We start from the raw sequence: 10802 nt of genomic DNA, 5'->3' as shown, positions 1-10802 counted from the left end.
GAGACCCCCACCCCCAGGGGAGAGCAGAGCACTGAGACCCCCACCCCACGAGAGGCGTCCCCAGCACTGTGGGCTGGCAGGACAGGGCTGAGTGGGGGGCAAAACCACACCTCGGAGTGGCCCCCACCACCCAAACCCACCCCAGCTGTGCTAACCCAGGAGGAGAAGGAGGAGAATGAGAAGAAGCCATCAGCCACTGTCAGTTTGATGCCTTGGGGATGTGGCAGGAGTCTGCCCGGCTCTTCTTCGGGGGTTGCTTGCTTTCTTTACCAAGAAGATGGACAGCAAAAACTTCCGTTTAGCTCTTTGGCAGCCTCTCATGCGTACGTTGTGCCAACTGCGTCTTGCTTACCCACTGCCTCGCTGGCATGAGACAGCTCTAATGGAGGAAGGAGACAGCGTCCTCCGACACAGAAACGTGAGCACGTCCTTGGGCTCTACTGGTATCCCTCGTCCTCCTGGTGTTTTCTCATTCTGTTGTTAATTATCTTTCCTACCAAATTGCCAGGAACAGCTCCCCCACATCTTTCTATCCATCACTGTCTGGACCGATCCGAAAGTTTTTCTTAAAACGCAGGCAAAGCCTCCAGCTCGGCGGAGCAGCAGCTGGTTTTAATGCAGAAATGCATATGTTTGTTTGCAGCTTTCAGCTCGGCTCCTGCCGAACTCTTGGGTGAACCATCTGGACAGGGAGGCTGAGCCCTTTTCAAGCAATTGGCTTGCACCTGAACGTCTTTTCCAAACCCTGCCCCTGACAGCACCCTGTTACCTTACACAGACCGGGAGCAGGACCTTCCTTCAGCTGCAGTGATGGTGACCCCTGCTCAGAAGTCACCGTGTTTCTCAACCACAATTTCAGCTTCCTCACTTGCCCCCATTAAGTTGGCAGCTGTGCTGACACATTCTCAGGCTTCTTGCTTTTGGCATACTTTAAACATCGCTATTTGCTTTCACATGTCCAGCTCTGCTCTCTATAAGCAGTTTTGACTTGTTCAACTTCTCCCTTCCCTTATTGTCTGTTCTGATTTATGCTCCTGCTCATCAGCTTGACTAGAACCCAACTCCCAAGCCCTGCAGACTCCTGGGTTTCCAGCTCAGATGTCACCTCGGACCTGCCAGCTAACAGCGCTGCTCTACTTACTGAAGCTCCTGCGCCCTGCAGCAGCGCACACGGGTTCTGGACCTCTACTTTTGCTGATAACACTGAAAATGCCCTTCATCAGCACCACATCCAGCAATTTCCCTTCCCTCTGTTCTCTGTTTCCCTGGCGCTAACCCTGCACAAAGCTCCCCCTCCCATGGGCACTGCAGGGGCCTCGGGAACTGAGCAATGGTTACCTGAAAGGGGAGCAGTTTCCTTGTGCCTCTGCATCTGTTTCTCCCATTTACACCTGGGCCAGGGGATGGGACCATTATTTAGGTACAGAAATGCAATGTGGGTGGGCTCCTGCCTGCTGCAGAGGTTCCTCCTCACCCGCTGGTGACTTCTGCATCCAGGGCAGCCTGGAGCCCCACCAAACACATCCTTCTGGGGAACACACGACCTTCAAACAACCCTGCCCCGGATCCGAGACAAGCAAACACTATTTCTCAGATGAAGGTCAGCACTATACATTTCTCACAGAAAAAGCTTGGGCATTTTCCACAGTATAAATTCCCTCCTCCTCATACCAAGCTTTTATTGCAAGATTTCAGAGAGCAGCTCGCTGCCTCCCACGCCTACAGAATTAGAAATGAGCACATAACATCACCGCAAGTAGCACTGTTGTTCTTCCCATAAAGCTGGAGATGCATTTTACAAAACAAATCAATTGCCTTGGGCACTGAGAATTCGGTACGTTCTCCTGGCCAGGCTATTTCCCTCACTTCACACAAGGGTTTGTGCACATTGTCTGTTCGGCGGGTAATAAAGCAACACGACTCGAGACTTAAAAAGCAAAAAGAAGCAGAGTTGGCTGCAACACAGCAGCAACAGCTACGTTTCATCTCAGCGAAGTCCAACTTTTGAAAATGACTCCTTTGCCAAAACCCACTCCCAAACATTGGGGCCATCTGGTCTCCTACAAGTCCTCGGGTGAGCAAGGAGAGGGGAAAAGTTATTTCTTTTGGCCAAAAGCTTGTTGTTAATGACATTTACATGCAACCCAAAACCACCAAACCCTTACAAAAAGCTTAGGTGCTACTTAAAGGCAGTCAGAGAGTAATGGAAGCAATTCTTTTTTTGGCCCAACACCTACATCGACACTGTAATTTACTCTAGGGCGGCCACAGAGAAATGTGATCCCAGCCCCACGCTCACAGAGCAGCAAATCAGATTATTTAGAAATAACCCAGCACCATCGTGCTGGGAGGAGACCCAGGGCTTCACCACACTGGGGGCAGAGCCAGGAGGGCTGTTAGAGCACTCAAGGGTTCTTTATTTTCACAGAAAATAAACACTCAGAGCCATGCTATAAACCTCCAGTTTTAGGTTTCCAGGCTAACACCCGCGCTAGAAGCAGAGCAGGTACCCAGAAGTGGAAAATGGCTGCAGCTCATGTGGCTGCTCCTGCCCCACAAGGAGAGCACCGATCTCAGCCCCTGCCCTGCCAGCTGACGCTGGTATCACAAAAATGTCCCACACCTCCCTCCCGGCCAGATGGGTGCACTTCCCACTGCTTCCAGCTGTACCCCCTTGCCTCTAATTCCCCACCTGAGGGACAGGATACCATTTTCTAACTGCTGCCCCCACACCTGCTAGGTCCCTCATCCCCTCCCATCGCTTTCAGGAGGGCAGCAATGTGTCCCGGTGCCCTGGCTGGGGGTGTTGCCACATATGTGTGTTTTTGCCTGGCTGTGGGAGCTGCTGTGCTTGCTCAGAGGAAAGGCAGAAGCTGTTGGAGCAGGTAGGAGGGCAGAAGTTGGGTCATTTTTTTTGAGGTGAAAGCTGTGTCTGAGGGAGGGTGGTACAGGGACGCAGCTGGGGACAGCAGGGGGTGGCAGTCCCTTCTCCAGCACCACCCTGCAGGTCTGCTGCAGTGGGAGCACAGTAAAGAGCGATAAATCACTTAAACAAAACAAACTTGATCTAAAACAGCTTTAAGATCTATAAAACCAATTCCAAAAACCGTGCTATTGTAATTGTTGCTTGATAGCTCCAACAAAATGAGTTATAAGGGTGAGCTGTTCCACCGCAAGCAGGCTGTCACATGCGAATTTTACAGGGAGATCACTGCTGCAGGAAAGCGCAGGGAAATGCTTGAGAATCAAAGCCTTGGCTTGGCAAATGCTCGAACAAATGGGCAATTAACTTTACTTGTGTGAATAGCTCCAGTGGCCTCGGCAGGACTGCTCTCACACAGGAAGTCTATAGGTGATTAAGTGTCTGCTCAGCACGGGATACAACTGTACTGAATTCTTTGTGAGCCACACGAAATCTGCTCTTCTCAAACAACAGCTTCTCTGAGAAGTTAATGCCTCAAAATGCAAAGTTACAGAGCTAATGTAAACAGCTGAAAGCTTCCGGAAGGAGCAAGTATCCGAACAGATATATAAAGCTCTTATGCCCATTTCTAGCAGCCTTGGGTTTTGTTGGTACCTAAATGACCTTGGGCTCATAGATCGACCTCAAAGCATCCTCCCCAATGGGAGAACACAGCCTGAACACATGGAAATGCCTCTGCTTGTGGGAAAGAAAGTGCTGTTGGCTGCAAATATAGCCCACACTACTTCCTTATCATTTCTTTATGTAGGTGCTCTGCCAGAGGAATGTTAGATGCCTCAGTCTTGTCTCTTGTTCCACGTGATGAGCGCTCCGAGTACGAAATTTATTTCTGTGAATTTTACTGTGAAGTCTGAAGCTGTTCTAATGAAACCAAGGTACAGGCACAAGCCACACATAATTTACAGCTACAGAATGGAAAGCTAAAGAATAGTAACTGGTAAGTGAATCGGATTCAAGAAACAACTGCAATGCAATTGAAGTCTGTTCTCCGTGTGCTTCTCATCAGAGCTCTTCTCTGGGCTGGGGGTGCTGCCAGCAGCTCCGTGCCTCTTTGCAGACTTGTATCTGAACTAACTGGGGACCTTGAGCTGAAAACTTTGGGTGAGTGTGCTCTTGTGTCACTGGGCTCCTGCACTGAGCATGAAGCCATGTGCCTGAGGAGCTGCTCCAGGAGGCAACGCATGTCTGCACCTCAGCACCAGGGAGATGCCTGGGGGCTGCAGGGTGCCTGGCTCTGCGGGGAGTCAGCACCAAATAAAGGGAAAACCATGAATCCTAACCAAATCCAGACTTCTTTGGGGATGAGAATTTCATCTGCTTACTTCTGCCTCTATTGGAGTACAATAGCCTTTCTCGCACTTCACAGTGGTTCTTTTCCTAATCCTAAGAAAAACTAGGGGGAAGAGGGGACATAAGCTATTTGGAATAGTTGATGTGTTGTGGCTGACAAAACAGATGAGGAGGGTAAGAAGGAGATTAGACCAGACACGGAGTCTCATCTTCCATCTGCTGTACAAAAGGGCTCTGGCCTCCTGGCTCTCAATCTGCCTGCCCACAAATGCTTTTCTTGCATGTTTCTTGCTGCCAGGGAAGTCTGTGAGGGTGCTGAGACTCTTTCAAGCTAAAAACCCAAATATTTCCAAAAGGCTGATGCAAAACCACTTTCTGTGGTGTCTGTAGCATGGAACACGTTATTCTTTCCCACAGCTCCCAAGAGGCCCAGAGGGCATCGGGCAGCTGGGTGCCTCTCCCAAGGACACAGCTCCCCTCTGGCCATGCTGGATGCCTCCCCAGGGCAAACTGGTTTGGGGGCTTGCTGGGGCGGGGTGTAGCAGCACAGCATTCATACAGTAAGGCTTAGCATGGTGTTTTGGGGGAAATTAAAGTAATGTTTCAGGCAGAGTCGCAGCGTGAGTCATTGAAACCATCTTTTGTGTATCAGCACCTCACCCACTCCCAGCCTGGCGATCGCTGCTCGGTGCACGTGGATGGGACGGGTCCTGGATGACAACAGGCTCCTCAGCTCATACAACTGGCTGCAGAGAGCAGAGCTTCATCCCACCAGGATGTCCAGGACAGCAGCTGTCCCACTTGCAAAAATCTCCTACAGGCTGGTTTAAAGCTCCTGCCATGCTTTGTGCTTGTGGTGACTGCGGGCTCAGGAGGAGGGCAGTAAGAAAAGCAGCTGAAGTGGGACCGGTCCCCGCTCCTGGCAAGCCTCAGCACCTCTTCCAGCTACGTTCGATTTGTGGAAATCTATTCATAATAGAGGCTGAGGAGTGTTTTTTTTAAAAGCAAAGGCAGACCCTAGGGCAAAATTGTCCTTGACAGAACAGGCTGTTTTCCCTGCTAAGCCAGGAAGCTTGCTTTTGGAGAATATGCTTTAAGTGTCTTTAAAAGACACCAAACCACTGAAGAATAATTTGAGTTGCATCTCAGTCTCTGGCCTACTGTAGAAAATGACTGTAAGAGCAAATTTCCGCCGTTCCTCTGATAGTGGAAGGTTATTTGCTGAAAGGTACCACTTCTGAATATAGAAATCCCCCCAGGAAATGTGCCAGCAGAATCCATAAATGACTTAATAGGCAGAAATTGTGACTTCCCAAAGGCGCATAGGGAACAAGGCAGTGTACCTCAGGGACGTGCTCCCCATGGTGTTACGCCATAGACCACAGGGCTGGAGGTGCACCCTGCGTTGCTTTGGTTATCTTCTAGGGGTGGAGGGGAAGCAGAGTGCATTGCCTGCAGCATTTCACACTGAATGTGTGCATAAACCTTTTCCCTAGCTCGATTCTCCTCAGGTGAAGTTTATCTTACTGGGACATCATCTGCCCCTCTACGTTGCCTTACTTTGTTAAATATGGTGCAGCATTTTTTTCTGGTGTATGAGGTAACTCCTGTGAGCCTAGAATAAAGCCAGGTACTCTGAGATGACCAAGGAGATCAGGCCAAAACTGCCCTCTAGCACGAGCATTTCCTGCCATCAGCTGGCGCTGCCCCACACTGCTGTAATGCCATTTTCCAGCACAGCTTTAGAAGCTGCCCTGTTCTCTCAGGCTGCGAGTTGAAGTCCAAGCTGTTCCTCTCGCAGGCCAGCTCTCCCCTCTGCTGCTGTTTGCAGCCTTCCCTGGGCTTGTCCCAGTTCCCACCAGTGCCCCCAGTTTAACCATCCTTCTCCAGGAGACAGGCATCAAATGATGCCAGCAGCAGGCTTGTGAAAGAGCAGGTAGGAATGGTTTGGCCACATCTCTGCTGTGATGGGGCAGCTCACGGCCGCTCTCAGTCACAGCAACCACACCAGCTCCCCAGGTACTACTGAAGTGAGTGTTGCTGTTTGCATCTGGTTTACACGTTTTTGGAAATTGCATGCTACAAAAGCCAGAAGTGCCCTTCCCCAGCCCCATGGCAGGGTAATTGTACCTGCTCCAAGCCCTGCTGGGGAAAAAGGTATCTCTGCTGAGTGTGGGTGAAACTTGAGGCAGACATCAGCGCACCTGAAGGGAACTGAGCTCAAACACAGTTATCTGTGGGCATACCTAGAAACTAATGAAGGAAAACTTCAGACTGGAAAGGGGGAAAAAAATGATAATATTCATAGCTAGGATAGCACAGTGAGAGAAAAATGCATCAGGTAAACAAGGATAATGCAGCGTGATAGCAGTGAGTAGGAGGGGAGAGGGAAAAGGGAAAGCGCTAACAGAGGTGTAAGCAAGAGTCACAAAGTGCTGTATTTAATCATACTCTGACATTTCCAGTAAGAACAAATGTTTGTGTACTATGGCAAGGAGCTCAGGCAGTGAAATTGAATGTTACTTACGCATTATGCAAAAAATGACATTATAGGCGTAGTGCATGTGGCAGAACATTAATCACTAGCAAAACGCAGATCTTGAAGTACATATTGCTGTCGAGGAAAGAAAGATACAAAATGTGATGGGTATTTTGTATAAACACTGCAATAACCCAAAGAAATAAAGGATACAACAAGTGTTAATTATGGGAGAAGGAAAAGAAATCTAGAAGTTTGTCATGAACCTGGGGACCTGGTTAGCAATGCCCATCATTAGCGGAGACTTTAATTTCCTAGAAAGAGACTGGGCCTTATCAGTGGGAGCAGTTGCTGTCCTGCTGACACCCTGGATGTGTGAAGTGATGAATGCCTTCATTAACCACTCACTGAGCCAACAAGCAACGGACCTGCTTGCTAATTAGAGGTGTCATAGAAGACCTGGCCACGGAAGGCAATCTCGATTGGATCAAGTGAGATATTTCAACGTAATTCACATGGACACAGAAAATGAGACAGTGATGAAGATTCTTAATTACAAATGGGAAATCTTTATTTTCAAAATTAAATAGTCAAGTGAACTGGGCTGAGACAGCAGTGGATGTGACTGGAGGCAGCTGGGAGCGAACATCTGTGGTGGAGCTGGAGCAGGAACCTGTGCTGGGAACTGGGAAATGAGAGTTTAGGAGGGGTCCAGGCCTGGACTAGGGGTGACTGGGGTGGACATCTACAAATATGAGGTACTGGGGGTAAACAAAAGGCCTGCAAATAGTAGAAAGATTAATCGGAAGAGAACAGTAACACCTAGGGATAAGAACATGTGGGGGAAGAGCTGGAATTGCTAAACACCAAGCCAAGTTAGGTTGTAAGACCCAAAGCAAGACTTTTCAGCCATGGGATTTAAAGAAACACAAGGAGAAATGAGGTTGGAACAGAAAGAAGTTCTAGGGACAGCTCTATGTGAGTGCTGTAGCAAAATGCCCCAGAAGACCATGATGGCAAACAGATGTAGGGGAGGAAGAACCCAAAGCAAAATGCCAAGAGTTTAATGGAGCAAGGCTGGAGAAGGCTGGAAAGTCTTCATTTGGGATGGAGGCTAGTACGGGGCAGCAGAAGGCTAGTAGCAAGACTTGTTTATGTGCCTGCCATTTGAGGGAGTGACACACAGAAATCTTCAGCTAAGAGAAGGAGGGGAAAGGAGGGCAAGCAAAGGGCAGGGAGCTGAGCAACCACAAGTCCATTTATATAGGTCTATTGATCCATAGGGTACTGGGCTGTAAAACAAATCTGGAAGGAAAAGTAGTTGGATACATCAAAGGAAATCAGATAAAGTGCAGGGGAAGCTGACGGGGAGACTGTGTCCACCTCATCTGATATCTTCGGTAACAGCTGACTCTCTAGGCAAGGCAGAGGCAGGGGAGATCTCACATGAACTTCAGCAGCATTGTAGCATCATGCAGGAAAACAGAGTGAAGAAAGAACTGCAAGGCACATGAGGAATTGGGAAGATGAGACACTGCTGGTTATGTTAAGAGAGATATTGGGGGAACTCCTGTAACTCATCAAGGTTGAACCCAGAGAGCAATCGTAATGCTTTTGCTCTCAGCCTTGTTTTTAAAAACAGGGGTTTGCTGGTTTGCACCACGTCAGGAGTCCCCAGTTGTGCTACAGGGCAGAGAGGTTGAGTGTTTTGTGCCGCACAGAACTCCTCTCCCTGCGATCCCTCTCGCTGCTGGGGATTCAGCTGTGCATCTCTGGAGAGGATGCTGACCTGCATGTATCTGATGATTGCTTTCCCGGTGTGCAGGAAGCATCCTATCCCCCAGTGCGCCCCATCTCCAAAATCTAGTGTGGGGATGGCTCACAGAGAGGCTCCTCTGTTTCTGGGATGGACCAGATTGGCCCTTCTCACATGATCAGCTCTGCTTGCAGCAGAGAGGCCACAGGCAGCCCAGGAGCTGAGTGTATCATGCATTACATAACGCAGGATGTCACTGCTGCAGCCATTTCTTAAAGGTTCACGCACCACGGTGTGATGTACCGATCATCACGCAGCAAAGCGCTTCACAATTCCCAGTAGGGAAAAGAAAATGCATGTATTCTCAAGGTAGGGTTAATAAACACAACCCTCAGCCTCTGCTGGGGCTGCTGGCAGCTGCTGCATTATTAATAGCATCACAGCTGCAAAGAAAGTAGAGCTTGTTCTAAGGGTTTAGGCTTTTTTTTTTCTTCCTTTTAACTACTTGCATGGAAACACTTTCTAGACCTGCTTCTCACTGCTAAGCTGAAAATGCGAGAGCTGAGTAATGAGATGCGATCTCCTGCCATAAACTCCCCCATGCAGAAGAGAGCAGTGAGCACTGCCCTGCCCAGGCAGGGATGCGGGGCAGGCGCCATACCCTTGCTGCCATCCCCAATGTGACATCAGGCCAAGCGAGCCTGGCTCACCTGTGGGAATCTCTGAGGCCGAAGGCTCTGACGGTCTCTGTTAACATCACAGGCACGGCCAGCACTGTTGGCCCTCCATCCGGCCACCCAGGGGCTGGTTCCCCAGGGGACACCAAAGTCACCACCACAGCAGCGCATGCAGGGCCCGACTCCCCCCAGCATCCCCGGTACCTGCCAGGTCCCACCAGGAGGTGATGCAGGATGGGCCATGGGGGGCTGCTGATCAGGGACCACTGGGGGAGCAGAGGGGGTGCAGGGGTGAACCTCACCCTTCTTGAACTCCTCAAGCAGCGTGTCGAGGCGTGTGTCGTTGAAGACGCAGTGGAGCGGGCGGCGGTAGAAGCGGGTAACGGTCTGCAGCGGGGTGCAGTCGTCGGGGTCGACAAAGGCCAGGTCCTTGACGAAGAGCAGGTCGACGATGTTGTCGCGCCGGTCACCCTCGTAGACGGGGATGCGGGTGTAGCCGGAGCGGAGGATCTCGGAGACGGTGGCAAAATCGAGCACGGCGTCGGCACGGAGCATGAAGCAGTCGGCCAGCGGCGTCAGCACGTCCTCCACCACCTTGGTGCGCAGCTCCAGCGCGCCCTGCACCATGGCCAACTCCTCCCGCACCAGGTCGCCGTGGGGGCCGGCGGCGCGCAGCGTCTCCAGCAGCCGCTCCCGCGTGGAGAAGACGCTGAGCTCCTGCCGCAGCGCCCAGTCCAGCAGCCGGCTGAGTGGGTAGCAGAGGGGGAAGGCGGCCAGCATCAGCAGCCGGGTGAGGCACAGGGTGCGCGACGCGATGGCCAGCCCGTGCCGCGAGCACACCGAGTAGGGCAACACCTCGCCGCCCAGGAAGACGGCGACGGCGCACAGCAGCACCGGCAGCCAGGGCGCTCCCCGCGGCCCTCCGGCCGCCGCAGCCGGCCCTCCGCCGGGCAGAGAGGCGCAGAGCCAGCCGGCCAGCGCTGCGTTGGCCCCGGCCTGGCCCAGCAGCAGCGTGCACAGCAGGTAGGTGCCGCCGCCGCCGCGCACCGCCTGCACCCGCCGCGCCTGCTCCCGCTCGGCGGCCGAGCCGCTGTTGCGCAGGACGCGGAGCTCCAGCGGGTCCAGCGAGAGCAGCGACAGCCGCAGCCCGCTGAACAGCGCCGACAGCCCCAGCAGCAGCAGGGCGCCCAGCGCCCGCAGCCAGCCCGCCTCGGGCAGAGGCAGCAGCCAGGCGCCCAGCGCGGGGGCTGCCGGCCGTACCCGCAGCAGGAAGCCCCCCGCCGCCCCGTGGTGCGCCCAGGCGCGCCCGTCCCAGGCGCACAGCGAGAAAAGCCGCCCGCCCGGCGCCGCCGCAGCCTCGCCCTTGCGGGGCTCCCGCACCCGCACCTCGGCCAGCGCCGAGCCCGCCGCGCCCCCGGAGCGGAGCGGCCCCACCACCTCCACGTCCGAGGCCCAGGCGCTGCGCTCCCGGCACCGCTCCGCCGGGCCCCGCGCTCCCCCCGCCGCCGCCGCCCCCGCCGCCGCCTTGCCCCCCGGCGCCGCCGCCGCCTCCTCGATGAAGACCAGCCGCGGCTCCCGCTCGCCCGCCGGCCCGCGGCTGCCGTTGCCCTCGGGGGG

General features: G+C 53.0%; 2 protein-coding genes across 3 annotated transcripts in view; one reads left to right on the top strand and one right to left on the bottom strand.

Annotated features, from left to right (window-relative positions):
- CNNM1 (cyclin and CBS domain divalent metal cation transport mediator 1) overlaps positions 1 to 10799 on the bottom strand; it is a gene marked incomplete at its 5' end in the record, with an annotated part of 16229 nt that extends 5430 nt beyond the window's left edge. Inside the window, one exon of the mRNA XM_035311788.1 lies at positions 9488 to 10799. Within this exon, the coding sequence (XP_035167679.1) occupies positions 9488 to 10799 (1312 nt within the window). The remainder of the gene's footprint in view (positions 1 to 9487) is intronic.
- The window catches only part of HPSE2 (heparanase 2 (inactive)), a 108727-nt gene continuing 107995 nt past the window's right edge, over positions 10071 to 10802 (top strand). For both annotated transcript variants that reach the window (XM_035311807.1, XM_035311808.1), the window contains exon 1: positions 10071 to 10208. The gene's annotated coding sequence lies outside the window, so the exon portion shown is untranslated. The remainder of the gene's footprint in view (positions 10209 to 10802) is intronic.

This window comes from Oxyura jamaicensis, assembly GCF_011077185.1.
Source record: "Oxyura jamaicensis isolate SHBP4307 breed ruddy duck chromosome 6 unlocalized genomic scaffold, BPBGC_Ojam_1.0 oxy6_random_OJ55, whole genome shotgun sequence".
Classification (NCBI taxonomy): domain Eukaryota; kingdom Metazoa; phylum Chordata; class Aves; order Anseriformes; family Anatidae; genus Oxyura; species Oxyura jamaicensis.
Note: the sequence above shows the minus strand (reverse complement) of the source record. Positions and strands in the feature narration are given on the sequence as shown.